Here is a 16,832-nt window from a genome sequence, read left to right as displayed (position 1 = left end):
TGAAAGTGAGAAGTGAAAGTCCGACTCAGCAACCCCATGGACTGCAGCCCACCAGGCTCCTCCATCCATGGGATTTTCCAGGCAAGAGTACTGGAGTGGGGTGCCATTGCCTTCTCTGCCATTTTCCCTAGACAGTGATAATAAATCCACAAGGTTAAAGAGTTGCTCAATTAAGTGACACAATATAAATTCATTCCTTCTTGTTGACACAATTTACAGGTATGGGTTATGTTGTTGGAAATGTTTTTGATTAAAAATGTCTTCTTTTTGTTTGCTTCGGAAGAGGGGCAAGAATAGATTAATCCAAATTCCTAGTGATAACTGCTTATCTGTTGTCTAGTTGTCATACAATGTGCCTGCTTTGTATTTCCATGAGAATTTCTTTCTATCATCAGTAGGTCTCCACAACATCCCCCAAGATGAGCCGACTTATAAGAGATAGGTGGGTGTGGGGGTACACTGAGGCACACAGATAGGCCCCTGGCTAGATAATATCCAATGTGGGTACCCTGTTTACATGGTTAAACCGGGAACTGTAAAACTTCTCTCTCATCATGTTGATTTAAACTCCTCAGTTTCCTTTAAGTACCCAAAAGGAAAGGTATAGTTGTTCCTGCTGCAGTTCACAAAAGTGTTTGGTTCGAGGCGATTCTAACATAGGGGTCTCTTTCACCAGAGGTGAGGGGTCGTCCCATGTGGCAGCCTCTATGCACTACCGTGCCCATGACACATTTACACTGGAGAATGGGGGTGCGGGGGGCTGGAACCCTGACCATTGGTTAGAGGCAGTGAGGAAGAAAGGGATCACGCTGAGTGACTCTCCTGCTAAAAGTTCACTCCAGCCCTGGTGGGGGGCAGGGGCAGGAAGGGGCAGGAGGATGAGCAGGGAGAGTGATGGCACAGCTCCTGCCACCCAATGGCCCCAGGCCTGGAGACTTTTTTACAGGACTGAGAGCCAGGAGCCCTGGGTCCCTGCTCTGGACCTCAGCCATACCATCAGACTCTCTGGATCTTCATTACATGTAAGCTGTGCAGGTGTCTGTTTAAGACTAAAGCTGTATCATAACACAAGGTACGACTATGAATATAAATTAAACTGAAGAGGCTCAGCTCACACCTTCAGAAGGGCCACAGAAACCACCAAGATCAATCAACCACAGTTCATCTTCATGGAACCACACAAGGTGATGGATCAAACACAATAGACACTTTCCCACTTCCTCAATAGTCCTTACTTGTAGTGCTTTCTCAAACTATCACCTAGCTTTTTGGGCACCATTTATAAAATTAACATGGTATTTAAATTCTGAGACCAAAAATGTGATTTTTCACAATCAAAAATAACACATTTGCTGCATAAATGGGCTCTTCCCTAGTGACTGTTATCTGGTGAATAGAGAGTGTATTGTTAAAACAGAAATATCTTTTTATGCAGAAAATATTTACTGAGCATTTCTTAATTTGCCTAAAATAGAATTAGAAGCAGGGACAGAATCCGCTTCTCAGCCTCTTCTTAGAGTATCTGGTTTCTCTATCCTAGGCAACAATCTGAGGGGCCTGGGATAAACTACGTGTATAGCAGTTTAGGGCATATGGGAAGGTTCATATGACATCCCCACAAACCTGTACTGTGTGACTGGTCAGAGAATAAAGGTAATTTTCATCCAAAGATGGTTTACATGTAAAGTTCTAGTAGCAGTAGTGAAAGGCAAGACAGAGCTCATTAAGCAAAACTTCATTCATTCGCATTTTTGGAGTAGCCCCTGTGTACACAGCACTCTAACATGCTCAGTGGGGAACAGAGAGATGGGCTAGATGGGTAGTTTACATTCTGAGAGGGCCATAGGAGATGCTAACACAAATACAGTACCCCATGGACTCTAACAGGTACCCTAAGAGCAATAACAACAAATGGGTTAAGCAGTGCAGAGGGACAGGGCATTTCTCCCTGGAAGGCTGGAGTATAAAACTTTCAGCTTGGTCTTAAGGGATGGTTAAACTTAAACAAGACACATGAAAATGGAACACAGGCAAAAAGAAGGGCATGAGTACATTTAGGCTCTCCAGATAGGTAGACGTAAAGGAGCATGATTGGCGTGGTGGATGAAAACACTGCAAGTGAAGACCAAGGCCAGATCATGGGAGGCCATGAAAGTTCAATAAGGGCTCAGCCTTGAGTCAGTCAGCCTGAGTCCATGGAGCGACATGTTACTGCACTTCCACAGGATTCCAGAAGGGGGCAGGATGGGCTGGAGGAAGTGGGGATGGGAAGAGACCAGCATAACCACCATGGCACAGATGAGAGGAAGTTCAGCTTGAGGGAGGAAAGTAGAGAGGGAGGCATATAAGAGAGAGATTGGAGTTGTAAAATGGAATTTAACAACCAATATTATACATATTGTACACATTTGAGTGGAATTTATAAAAAAAGAAATTACAGAATCAGTTTTCTGTAGAAAGTTAGAAATTTTTCCTACAGATCTAATATTTACAATTGGGACTACTAAAAATTTCTAGGTAAAATTTACACCTTTTGTGTTTTAACCCTCATTTTTCAATTCCAGCATAAAGAAATGGCCTTACTCTGAAGAAAATTTTATTCATCGGTTAGTATATTAACATCACTGTGTTCAAATTTTAAGTTAAACAGATGGAAACATCAGTTCTATGTTTTCAATATGAAATTTGACTTTCAAAACACCAGTGTTGTAAAGTGGCCTTTTGCAGAGAATTTGCAGCCCTCCCTCTAGTCCTTTATATTTTAAATCACAAGTGCTGTCTTTCCATTTATTTAAAGAGATGAAATTGATGCTCTGAGTCACTGCCAGACATTTGCAACGACAGCTTTCAGTGGCAACAGCTGCTCTGGATTTCAAATCTCTCAAGCAAATGCAGAACACAGGGTGAGCTCTGGGTAATGACTCAGGAGAGAGGAAATGAAGAGGAGGAAAGGAGGCGTGGTCTACAGGCCACGTTTTTAGTGAGATATTCACATACCCGATTTCCAGTCTAAGACTGGGCAGCTGCCACACAAAGGGCTCACTCCTTACAAGCAGGACTAAACCAAATAAAAGGATTCAAAAAACCCAAAGTAAATGTGGTACTGGCATACTGGTCTGCTTCCCACCAATCTGTCAGTGACTCTGGCGGCAAACGGGTGCTTACCTGAGAAATCGAGGGCACACACCCCTCTCTGATGTTGTCCTTTCAACAGTGACAAACATTTTAGAGTCTGCGTGTCCCAGACATGAATAGCTGCATCTCTTCCAACCTTAAAAGGATGAGTGTTATTAACAACTTATAAATTATAATAAAAGTGATTTTGTTCCTTAGAGTCAAGGGCTGCTCAGAAATAAAACCCCACATATGTGGAGAGCAGGAAGACCCTGGGAAATATTCTGGTCCGACTCCACTGCTTCTCAGAAGAGGAAGCTGAGGAACCAAGAGTCTAAATGTCTTGATGGGTCCTAGAAGAGCCTGACCTGGTGTATGGCTCCCAGTTAAGGGACATTTAAGACTCTAGTTCGAATGTCTTCTGGGCTTTGTTCTGTCAGTTCTATCCTTCCCTTCCCTCCTTCTCAACTCTACACGATTCCACTCCTTAATCAAAAAACACAGCTGTTCATTTTCATGACACTGTCTATCCTAAGAGCTCTTTTACTTGCCCCAATTATCTACCCATCTCAAGGAGGCCTGGCCCTAGTTTTACCCCTGGGAAGTGAAAGTTTCAAGGCTTAACTCTGTCATTAAGTGGCTACTCCTCAAGGGGACACAAGCTTCTATCACACCAATTCCCAATAACAGATAAAACTGTACCACTAAATTGGTTTTCCTCACTTATAATGGTGGTGGTGGTTTAGTCGCTAAGTTGTGTCCGATTCTTGTGACCCCATGGACTATAGCCCTCCAGGTTCCTCTGTCCATGGGATTCTCCAGGCAAGAATACTGGAGTGGGTTGCCATTTCCTTCTCCAGGGGATCTTCCCAACCAAGGAATCGAACCTGGGTCCCCTGCATTGCAGGCAGATTCTTTACCGACTGAGCTACAAGGGAAGCCGCCACACTTATAATACACAGGGGGAAAAAAATCCTTGTTGGGTATGATGACTCTAAAAGGAAAAATGGGACATGAAGTCATGCATGTAACTCAGCAGAGTCCACCCAACTCTCACACTGGCCTGTGGAGGCCCAATTACCCCAGGAGGGGGTACTGGCATACTGGTCTGCTTCCCACCAATTACAGTGTAAAGTGTGGTGGATTCTCAGGGGTTTAGGTAAAGAACCAATCTCTGGTTTTTCTTTCAAAGGAAGGATGTTAAATACCCATGAATCAGGCATCATCTGTTTCTAAGAAAGACAAAAAAGGGGCAGGGGGCAGGAAAGAGTGAAAAGGCAAAGCAGTGATCAATTACTTATAAAATGTAATGTCAGCTAAGACAGAATAGATGATCTAATTTACAGTTGGAAGAGGAGCAAATCATGTTTAACTTAATGGCTCTTTCCTTCTGGGGGATTGTAATCCTTTTACAAATAATATAAGAGCTATGAACTCTTTCCCCACCAAATGCACATTTCTGGGGGCTGACTCTCTACATACCTCAGTTTCATCCATGGCTATGAACATCAGGCTATAAACCCTGTTCAAAGACTTCTACCTCCTGTCAAGTCTCAGAAATAGTTTGTTGTCTCATGTTAATCTTTGACCCTCATGAAAGGGAAAGGGAAAGGGAAAGTCACTCAGTTGTCTCTGACTCTTTGCGACTCCATGGACTATATAGTCCATGGAATTCTCCAGGTCAGAATACTGGAGTGGGTAGCCGTCCTTCTCCAGGAGATCTTCCCAACCCAGGAATCAAACCCAGGTCTCTTCATACCAGTAGTTTTTCTTGGAATTCGCCACTCTGATGTTGAGGATCAGGTGAAGTATTTCCTACAGTTAAAAGCTCATGATAAAACCAAATAAAAATGCAACTTAAACACTGGTAGAAAAGAGCACAATACTGAAAATACTGTTGACAATACTACTGCTTTACCAGCAAGATCTGAGTTTAACAGATTCTTTGTTTGCTGAATTGAACACAGAGCTCTGTTTTGAGCAGCTTTTCACTTATAGACTCAATCCAAGGTTTAGGCATTCCAAGATGGTTCAGATAAAATTTAGTTTTTTGAAGGCTAAAATATAAAATAATGAATGAGCCCAAATTAATACAACTTTAAGTTCTATGACAATAACTATACACTAGATGTTACACTGGTATTAAAATATGGTTTATTCAGTAAACAGTTTTGAGTACCTAGGATATACTGAGTTCTGAGTACGGAGGTAAATACAGTAAGACTTCATGGAACTTACATTATTTTAGTTTCACCTAATCCTGTTCACAGATTTCATCATGTCAGAATAAGAATCCCTCAAAGGCTTCCCAAAAGTTCTGGTATGTATTGGTTGATTTTCCCATCATCATGAAATGATCCTGTATTCACTGCACCTTCAACTTCCTGTGCTGTGCTAAGTCGCTTCAGTCATGTCCGACTCTTTGCAACCCTATGGACAATAGCCTGCTAGGCTCCTCTGTCCATGGGACTCTCTAGGCAAGAAGACTGGCGTGGGTTGCCACGTCCTTCTCCAGGGGACCTTCCCAACTCAGGGATGGAACCCCGGTATGTACTGGTTGATTTTTCCCACCATTATGAAATGATCCAGCATTCACTGCACCTTCAACTTCCTACCTCAGGTTTATTTCTACCAAGTGTTTCTTGAGTTTCTTATGTGTAAACTGAGTTCAAAACTAAATCCTCTCTCTTCAGCTAAATCCGCATCTTACGGGGGAGATATATACCTGCCCAGTGGCCACGTAGTCCTTCACTGGATGAATGGTCAGGCTGAGAATGTCATCGTCGTGTCCCAGGTACAGCCTCTGCGAGTGCTGCTGCCTATTATACACGACAGCAACTGCAGCAATGTGATAGACCACTTCTCCAGCTTGTGTGTAGAACAGATTGTTTCTACAATCGTAGCCTCTGTAACTGAAGCAGAGGTCCAAGAAACGCACAGTAGTTGAATAAGCAGTGAATGTACAGAGCAGAAGTTGTGAGAAGATAAAGTTAACATGCTAGCAAGCACACGGACAAGTAGAACCCCGGTGTCTCCCCAGTTGCCTGTGACAGCGATCTTCAATGAGGGAATGAAGATCTCTGAAGGCAAGCGATGACTTTCAAAGGGGCAAATGGACACTGGTAATTTTAACAGAATTTACTTCCAGATCCTCGGCTACTATATGTGCTTTCTCTTAAAACTGACCAGTCTGAGAACACACCTGTGATGAGGGGTGGGTTTTCCCTTCCCACTTCCCATTTCCTAACTGCCTTCCTCCCAGTTTAGGAAGTCAGTCCTCTCACTCATCTGGAATCTCACTATGGTGTGCTACCTTCAAATGTCGAACCTTCCAGGGACACCAAAACAATTTTTTGCTTTTAACAAAATTGAAAAGTGATTTAACTGAATTGTCAGCTGATGGACCATTAAATTACATTTTTGCATGATAGATCAAAATCACAATCTATATTTTTGGCCTGTAACTCAAGAGGAATTTAAAGAATTGATTACCATTGCTGTGATAAAACTGCCTCTATTCTCATTTACTTCAATAAGTAGATATGAGTAAGTTTTCTTAGTGCTTACATTAAAAAGTACAAAATTGGAATAGATAAAATGCTAAACTGTATTACCATTTAGCAATAAGAAATATATATGCACATATGTCTGAACTCATTGAAAAAATTCTATCTTAATATTCTTTCCAATAAAATTTTTTATGTTTAATAACTGTTTATCAGAATTTATACTATCTTTATGTTGATTTGGCCAGCTATTTATTATTAATATTAATAGTTATAATGAAAATTAAATCCAGAAGAAAATGTATTAATGCTAAGAGCAGCACTGTCCAATAGAAATATTATGTAAATCACATAGGTAATTTAAAAAGTTATAATTGTCACATTAGAAAATGAAAAGGAACAGATGAAATTTATCTTAAGAATATTTAACCCAATGTGTCTAAAATATTATCATGTCCACCTGTAATCAATATAAAACATTTTAATGATGTGTATACTTTTTTTACATTAAGTCTTCAAAATCTGGTGTCCATTTTCTATATACAGCACATCTTAATTCGGAGCGGTCACATTTCATGTGTTCACTGGCTACAAGTAGATACTATATTGGAGAGCATAGAGTTAGAGAGTTATGGTCACAGGAAATTAAATTTAATTTGAACTGATAGGTATGTTTTTTCCTTGTTGAAGTTAAGACAGGGTGATCAATAAAAGACTTACCAGCATAAAAATAATACATTAGGGTAAAATTCTGTGGGAGAAGTAGAACAGAAATACGGGTTCATGTATTTTTTAAACTGATAATGATGGAAATCAAATGTCTATGGCATTTAGGTTCCACTGGAGCCATTTATAATGTGAGCCATAAATACTGTGAGTATTTATAAAACACTAGATATCATACTCTTTTTACAAGCATTTAAGCTTAGGTTGAAATAATCTTCGATGTCAACTTAAAGTGTGGAAAGTTGCACATGATTTTCAAAATTCAAAATTATTACATAATTTAGAATCAAAAGTGTTTCAGAGAAAAGTTGTCCTGGGAAAGCCAGCTGAATGAAGGAAGCAGGAGTTATGGAATGAAGGAAGCAGAGATGGAGAGAACGAAATGAAATAACAAGGAGTGACAGTAACACATGTATCACGAAAGGCCATGAAGCATGAAAAATCTAGACACACACACTGAGATGGACACAGAACACTGAGAAAACTGGACGGAGAGTCATGGTTAAAATATTAAGAACAAGTAAGCGCAAGGTGGAGCGGAGAGCCGGCCACAAGAGGGGCAGCACTGAGAAGCGTGACAAGCGAGGAGAGCCGGCCGGAAGAGGGGCAGCACCGAGAAGAAGGACAAGCTGATAGGATGCTGACACGTCACCTACCCGTGTATGAACTGCAGTTTCAGGCTGTCCTCAGGAGCCTTTTCTCGCTTGAGGAAGGGCACTGCGTGGTTTTTCTCTTTACTTTGTTGCTTTAGCTGAGGTAGATCTTCTTTGTAAACCTTCATGGGTAACAGAAGCACTTAGTGAGAGACTCTTCAGGTTTCAAATACATAAATATCTTGGCATGCTCAGGAAATCTTTAATTGCAGGAAATCAAGTTTTTGAAAACATTAGAAATTAAAAGTGGTCACAAGAGAAAAAGAAGGGCATTATATAATGGTAAAGGGGCCAACTTATCGAGAAGATTTAACAATGGTAAATATTTATGCAACTGACACCATCTAAATCTGCAAAGCATATATTAACAACCCAAAGAAGAAATAAATATCAATACAATAATAGTTGGGAACCGTAAAATCCCACTCTCAACAACCGGATTGAACATCCAGAGAATCAATAATGAAACAGATTTGAACAATACCACAGGCCAAAGAAGAGATGCTTTCAAACTCTGGTGCTGGAGAAGACTCTTGAGAGTCCCTAGGACAGCAAGGAGATCAAACGAGTCAATCTTAAAGGAAATCAACCCTGAATATTCATTGGAAGGACTGATGCTGAAGCTGAAGCATCAAAACTTTGGCCACTTGATGTGAATAGATGACTCACTGGAAAAGACCCTGATGCTGAGAAAGACTGAAGGCAGAAGGAGAAGAGGATGACAGAAGATGAGATGGTTGAATGGCATCACTGATGCAATGTACATGAACTTAGGCAAACTCTGGGAGATGGTGGGGGACAGGGAGGCCTGGCACGCTGCAGTCTGTGGGGTTGCAAAGAGTCAGACATGACTTGGCAACTAAACAACAACAACAACAGACCAAATAGTCTAACAAACAAATATGAAACATCTCATTTATCAGCAGCAAAATACACATTCTTCTCAAGTGCACAAGGAACATTTTCTAGGACAGATAATGTTAGACCACAAAACAAGGCTCAATAAATTTAAAAAGACTAAAATTATATAAAGTATCTTTTTCTGACCACTATTGTATGAAACCAGAAATAAGTATGGACCTAAAAGAAGCAGAAGATATTAAGAAGAGGTGGAAAGAATACAAAGAAGAACTATATAAAAAAGATCTTAATGAGCCAGATAACCACAATGGTGTGATCACTCACCTAGAGCTAGACATCCTGGAGTGTGAAGTCAGGTGAGCCTTAGAAAGCATCACTACGAACAAAGCTAGTGGAGGTGATGGAATTCCAGCTGAGCTACATTAAATCCTAAAAGATGATGCTGTGAAAGTGCCGCACTCAATATACCAGGAAATTTGTAAATCTCAGCAGTGAACTGGATAAGGTCCGTTTTCATTCCAACCCCAAAGAAAGGCAATGCAAAGAATGTTAAAACTATTTCACAATTGCACTCATTTCACACACTAGCAAATTAATGCTCAAAATTCTCCAAGCTAGGCTTCAACAGTACATGAACTGAGAATTTCCAGATGCTCAAGCTGTATTTAGAAAAGGCAGAGAAACCAGAGATCAAATTGCCAACATCCGTTGGATCATAGAAAAAGCAAGAGAATTCCAGAAAAACACATACTTCTGCTTTATTGACTATGCTAAAGCCTTTGACTGTGTGGATCATAACAAACTGTAGAAAATTCTTCAAGAGATGGGAATACCAGACCACCTGACCTGCCTCTTAGAGAAATCTGTATGTGGGTCAAGAAGCAACAGTTAGAACTGGATGTGGAACAACAGACTGGTTCTAAATTGGGAAAGGAGTATGTGAAGGCTATATATTGTCACCCTGCTTATTTAACTTATATGCAGAGCACATTATGTGAAATGCTGGGCTGGTTAAAGCACAAGCTGGAATCAAGATTGCTGGGAGAAATATCAATAATCTCAGATAGGCAGATGACACCACCCTTATGGCAGAAAGTGAAGAGGAACTAAAGAACCTCTTGATGAAAGTGAAAGAGGAGAGTGAAAAAGCTAGCTTAAGACTCAACATTCAAAAAACTAAGATCACGGCATCCAGTCCCATCACTTCATGGCAAGTAGATGGTGAAACAATGGAAACAGTGACGACTTTATTTTTTGGGCTCCAAAATCACTGTAGATGGTGACTGCAGCCATGAAAATAAAAGACGCTTGCTCCTTGGAAGAAAAGCTATGACCAACCTAGACAGCATATTAAACAAGCAGAGACATTACTCTATTGACAGAAGTCCATCTAGTCAGAGCTACGGTTTTTGCAGTAGTCCATGTATGGACGTGAGAGTTGAACCATAAAGAAAGCTGAGCACAGAAGAATTGATGCTTTTGAACTGTGGTGTTGGAGAAGACTCTTGAGAGTCCTTTGGGTTGCAAGGAAATCAAACCAGTCAATCTTAAAGGAAATCAATCCTGAACATTCACTGGAAGGACTTATGCTGAAGTTGGAGCTCCAATACTTTGGCCATCTGATGTGAAGAACTGACTTATGGGAAAAGACCCTGATGCTGGGAAAGATTGAAGGCAGAAGGAGAAGGGGACGACAGAGGATGAGATGGCTGGATGGTATCACTGACTCGATGGACATGAGTTTGAGTAAGCTCTGGGAGTAGGTGATGGACAGGGAAGTCTGGTGTGCTGCAGTCCATGGGGTCGCAAAGAGTCAGGCACAACTAAACTACTGAACTGAACTGAGAAATAAGTAACAGGAAGCTGAAAAAGTCACAAATAAGTAGGAATTAACACACTTCTGAACAACTAATGGATCAAAGAAGAAATTAAAAAGGAAATTTTTAAAAATCTGACAGAAATGAAAATGGAAACACAACATATCAGAACTTATAGGATACAGCAAAAGCATATTTAAGGGGAACATTTGTAGCTAATAAACATATCCATTAAGAAAAAAGATACATTTCAGATAAAGAACTTAGTATTATACATCAAAGAGCTAGAAAACAGTTTGGACACTAAGTCCAATGTTAGAAGAAAGGAAATAAAAGAGATTAGCACAGAAATAAATGAAATAGAGAATAGGAAAACTGTAGAAAAGATTAATAAAACTAAGAGTAGGTTCTTTGAAAAGACAAATGAAATTGAGAACATAAGACTGAATTTTACTTCTTCTAGTTATAACTGGACATGGAACAACAGACTGATTCCAAATAGGAAAAGGAGTACATCAAGGCTGTATATTGTCACTCTGCTTATTTAACTTATATGCAGAGTACATCATGAGAAATGCTGGGCTGGATGAAGCACAAGCTGGAATCAAGATTGCCAGGAAAAATATCAATAACCTCAGATATGCAAATGACACCACCCTTATGGCAGAAAGTGAAGAGGAACTAAAGAGCCTCTTGATGAAAGTGAAAGAGGAGAGTGAAAAAGTTGGCTTAAAGCTCAACATTCAGAAAACGAAGATCATGGCATCTGGTCCCACCACTTCATGGCAAATGGATGGGGAAACAGTGGAAACAGTGGATGATTTTATTTTTTGGGGCTCCAAAATCACAGTAGATGGTGATTGCAGCCATGAAATTAAAAGACTTGCTTGCTCCTTGGAAGGAAAGTTATGACCAACCTGCTACTGCTACTGCTGCTAAGTCGCTTCAGTCGTGTCTGACTCTGTGCGACCCCATAGACGGCAGCCCACCAGGCCCCGCCGTCCCTGGGATTCTCTAGGCAAGAACACTGGAATGGGTTGCCATTTCCTCCTCCAATGCATGAAAGTGAAAGTGAAGTCGCTCAGTCGTGTCCGACTCTTAGCGACCCCATGGACTGCAGCCTACCGGGCTCCTCCATCCATGGGATTTTCCAGGCAAGAGTACTGGAGTGGGGTGCCATTGCCTTCTCCCTATGACCAACCTAGACAGCATATTAGAAAGCAAAGACATTATTTTATCAACAAAGGTTCGTCTAGTCAAGGCTATGGTTTTTTCCAGTAGTCATGTATGGATGTGAGAGTTGGACTATAAAGAAAACTGAGCACAGGAGAACTGATGCTTTTGAACTATGGTGCTGAAGAAGAATCTTGAGAGTCCCTTGAACTACAAGGAGATCCAACCAGTCCATCCTAAAGGAGATCAGTCCTGGGTGTTCATTGGAAGGACTGATGTTGAAACTGAAACTCCAATACTTTGGCTACCTGATGCAAAGAGCTGACTCAGTTGAAAAGAAAGGGCAGGAGGAGAAGGGGAAGACAGAGGATGAGATGGCTGGATGGCATCACTGACTCGATGGACAAGAGTTTCAGTAAACTCTGGGAGTTGATGATGGACAGGGAAGCCTGGCGTGCTGCAGTTCATGGGGTCGCAAAGAGTTGGACATGACTGAGCTACTGAACTGAACTAAATGAACAAAGCTAACTTGAAGTATCTTTTAAATCACTGGGATTTAAAAGAATTTTTTTGAAAAATTCTGCTATTATGTTTCTTAATCAATTTATATCCAGATAATATAGTTACTTCAGATAAATATGAAAGGAAATTATTAAATAAAATTATCAATAAAATATAATTTAAATATTTTGTTATAATTTCTTCTAGGCAGGAAATCTCTTGATTATTCAGACATGTAAAATGTGGCCTTGTGAATCATGGTGATCACTCTTGGGAATTATCCTTCTTTCATGACCCCATGAACCTTCCAGATCAGACTTGGATATAGAGCCAAGCTCTTGGCCTAATCTAGGACCTAAACTATGCTGTTGACTGGGATAACATTCCCTATAATTTAAATGTGGATAAAATCCATCTTTTGTCTACAATGTACTTATGCCCTACTATCAAGAGATAAAAATTTAATATATTTAAATGAAATTTAATTCAATCAAACTACAGTACAAAAAATCATGAAAATATTATAATAAAGCTCTTATTTAGGGTTTGACCAAAAATTGTTCTGAAAAAAAGGAAGTCAAGAGATATCTCACTTCTGCCTTGTCTATTACAGATGCAATGAACTAAGCTTTTAAAGTCTAATGATAATTATTCATTTGAATTCAGATGCTTTCATCAGCTTATCAACTACTTTAGAGAACTGAATTCTAGTCTCGGCGTTGCTACTGCTTATTTGAACAAGTCTCATAACTTCTGTGGGCCTCAAAGTCCCATCTGTAGAACAGACTTCCAGCTCAGGAATAACTCAGGAATCAAATTCAGACAACATGAATCAAATAACACAGGGGAAAACTTTAGAAAGTAAGATGTCAGGGAGAATATATAAATCTTAGGCATGAGTCTCAATCAAGTCATTCATTTTCATTCTTTTACGAGTACCATTTTATTAAATATAAACATCTCAACTAAAAAAATTGCTTTTCTAATTCTTTTTTCTTTAAATTGTATGTTCATTTTGCTTTCCCCTTTCATCATTCATTCCATTTCACCTTGATATTAGGGTATAATATTGTTTAATATTTTCATATTTCCATATTAATAATTTCCTTTCAAATCTTTATCTATAGCATAATATATTACATCAATACACAGTCAAACTGATTTAGTCTTGAAGTTGACCCAAGACATCAGTTGGACTATTTTTGTGCTAATCTAATTTTTCAAACATTGAAAGCAGTGAGTGACAATTACGGGCTGGAAAAAAAGGCATCATCTGAAATACATTCAGAGCTTACGTAGAGGCAAAGCTAAGTAGCACATAGAATGTGCATCTACAGAGAAGACCAGAGCCACTTTTTTATTCTAACACTACAGGCAATATTGATGCAGGCAAAGTACTTAACCTTTCAGGGGTTACTGTGGGGTTGGATTTGGTGTATGTAAAGCACAGGACGTGGCCCCACAGAGATACTTGATACATGGCAGCTGTCACAGGCCTACGGTAAGTTTCCATGGGCAACACTGACAGTTGTTATGTCTGAAATTTGAAATCTTATTCACTCTATGTTCATTTATGGAATCTGCTTCACATAGCTCTGTTAAATGACAAGGAAGAAAATAGAACCTCTAGAGTTATTACCATTAAGAAGGCGATATGTGTCCAGATTCCAGTGAAGGATTGTGCATTTTAAAACACAGTTTAGTGCTAAAATTAAATATCTATTTAAAAAAAAATAGTACTCAATTAGTTGTAATTGTCCAACTTTTTTACCAAAGATGATTTCTGACTGGACAGATAATACACATCGTATTTGGGCCTTTACTTTAATTAAATGGATAATGGTCTCCATAAGTTAAGAGAGACACCATCACTCATTTGCAAACTACCATGCCTCCAGGGTCTCCTGTTCTATAAAGAAAATGCATGCTTTAATGATCTGCTGAGAAAAATGAAAAATCATGTAACTTACTTGCACATTTTTCTGTAACAGATATTTAAAATTTTTTAGCTGCTAGGAAAGAAGAAACCCAAATTGTCATGGGTTCTGGTTTAAAATTTGCTACTACCTTCTCCTTAAAATTTTTTTGCTGACATGATCAGTAAAAGCCTTATTTCAAATCTGTATTTAAAGATAAGCAGCAGGCAATTTTACTAATTCTTTTATTTTCTTTTGCTGAAGGACTAACCAATCTTAGTACAGTGTCTGATTTGAATGATATCGAGATTTGGGGTTATAAGGTATTTGTCATAAGGCTTCCTGTTTACTGACCTGGCGATCATAATTGATTTGAGTTTCCTGCTCAATATCAGAGTCCAACTCTGGCACGTCAGATAAATCCGAATCAGATTCTTCACTGTAGGAATCAGTGCCACCGTCTGCAGAAATACCCCCACAAGAAACAAGCAGAAATTCTGAGACTCTTAATGGCTAAAAAGTTTAAAAATATTTTCTTTCTTCTATCCTACTGAGTTCAATAAAAATACACCATACACCATAATTTTCATTTGCTGTAGATTCTTAAAACATCTTTTTTCTTTCATCTTTTGGTTAAGTTCAGCATACCTCTCATCCTCTTTTTAGGAGTATTAACAGACTAGCATAACTCCCCCCACCATTTCCACACTTGTATTAGATAATGGATCTTTGGGTTTTAAATCTTGCTTTGAAAGAGAGAAAAGGGGAGACGGGAAGGTTTTACCACAGAGGAAGATGGGTCAGAAGGAAATTCAACCACTTATTCAGTAAAAATCCTCTTTAGCCTATTAACATGACCACCAGGTGCTAGTAACTGTCATGGTCAAAACTGCTGCAGAATCCTTCCCAATAAAAACCACTCCCTCACATAGCACATGGTCATTACTACTGAAAGTACAATAAATTAAAGGACCAACATATCCATTGACCTGGAACACAGCTGATCCTGACTGTGGATCATTCTTTGATCCCTATTAGGAAGGCAACTCCTATTCCAAATGTTACTTTGTCACCTGACCCAGCAGCCCCACCATCCATCAGAATTGTCCTAAGGAGACTGAAATGTATGTGTAGTATTATTTTCAAAAGTTAATTCTTCATGTAAACTTTAAACCTTCAGCTTTCATTTAGTATAAGCAAAATTCTTTGAAGGAAATTATCCAATTGACCCATATTCGATTGACCCATATCTCAAAACGTTTTTCTGTTTGTTTGTTTTTTAAATTTTTAAATTTATGGTAGGAATGAATTTTTCAAAATGGTTTAACTCTTTATCTTCAGAAGAGATGTCAGGCCATTACATGAAATTTTTATTGAAAAAAAAACAGATGTTGAAAAATTATTACTGGTTTTACCCTGGGGTGCGGTTTCCAGCAGGCCATTGCTGACACCTTCTGGAATAAATCTCCACTGGAAAACTGAGTGGTCAGCCCCTCCTGTGCTTAATACCCACTGAAAGTCATGAGACCAGCGGACGTTTGTAACATGTGCAGAATGGCCCACATACTTTCTAAATTTGGCTCCTGAAAGACATTATTGAGAAGATTAGTTATGGAAAAAAAAGAACTTGTTGGTTAAAAAATTACATTCCTATTTAAATACACTAGAAAATATAATCTTCAGTCTTATATATAATAAATAAGTGAATGTTTCAAAAGATATGTCAATCATTCCAGCATGGATTAAGCTAAAACTAGGTCTTAAAATCTGAGCTCTGTTTCTAAAGACACATCTGAACCTGTTCCAAATAACACCTACTGCTTCACTGATTCTGCAAATAAAAGCTAAAGAATAAATATCTTATACATTCTTACTTAAGTATGAGATACAACAGGCAATCCTTTACAACTGGGAAACAGAAAATAATTCTGAAGGGGAAATGTTGAGTTATTGTTTGGGGTCATATGATGTAGAGTTGGGAAAATGAAACTTTTTTCTCTTAAATTGATTACTTTTACTCAGTGAACACCATCCCTGGGTAGTAAATGCACTAGAAAAGCTTTGTGAACTTATATTTGGCACTGAATTACTGAAGAAAAGTCTCCAGTGTATGGTCCATACACAGCAGTATAAAGGCACTGATGGAAATATGCAAGGTCCATCTTATCATGTGGGGGCCTAGAACCCCAAAGACTGTGGGATATTTCCAGGGCCCACAAGCACCCCATCCCTTCTTCAGAAACACTTCTAGCTATCACAGTCCCTCTAAGTGGCATCTCTTTAATGGGGGAAAGGCCACCTGTTTAACTATCACGTGCTTAAAATTTAAATACACACTGGGGAGATAATGATTTAAATTTATAGGAAGCCAAAAATGGCTGCTACATGTTATTTTCCTGAGAGCATGTTCTGACCAGGTGAGGTTTTAAAAGACAAAACGGGGATGCTGCCACAGAAGGGGAAAGGAAGGACTTGAGTCTCAAAAGCAACCTTGCCCATTACAAGGAGTTTCCTAAATCAGTTTAAAGAGATTAGACTGTTAATAAAGTCAAACAGATTCCAACT

The 16,832-nt window shown here is 39.2% G+C and overlaps 1 protein-coding gene across 9 annotated transcripts in view; it reads right to left on the bottom strand.

The window, feature by feature from the left end:
• The window catches only part of EML6 (EMAP like 6), a 288,870-nt gene that overhangs the window by 93,657 nt on the left and 178,381 nt on the right, over positions 1 to 16,832 (bottom strand). For all 9 annotated transcript variants that reach the window (XM_044925915.2, XM_025261030.3, XM_044925913.2 and 6 more), the window contains 5 exons: positions 15,683 to 15,850; positions 14,622 to 14,728; positions 8,003 to 8,121; positions 5,840 to 6,026; positions 3,166 to 3,271 (listed from right to left, as the gene is read on the bottom strand). In XM_044925915.2, the coding sequence (XP_044781850.1) occupies positions 3,166 to 3,271; positions 5,840 to 6,026; positions 8,003 to 8,121; positions 14,622 to 14,728; positions 15,683 to 15,850 (687 nt within the window). The remainder of the gene's footprint in view (positions 1 to 3,165; positions 3,272 to 5,839; positions 6,027 to 8,002; positions 8,122 to 14,621; positions 14,729 to 15,682; positions 15,851 to 16,832) is intronic.

Source organism: Bubalus bubalis, chromosome 12 (genome assembly GCF_019923935.1).
Source record: "Bubalus bubalis isolate 160015118507 breed Murrah chromosome 12, NDDB_SH_1, whole genome shotgun sequence".
Taxonomy (NCBI): domain Eukaryota; kingdom Metazoa; phylum Chordata; class Mammalia; order Artiodactyla; family Bovidae; genus Bubalus; species Bubalus bubalis.
Note: the sequence above shows the minus strand (reverse complement) of the source record. Positions and strands in the feature narration are given on the sequence as shown.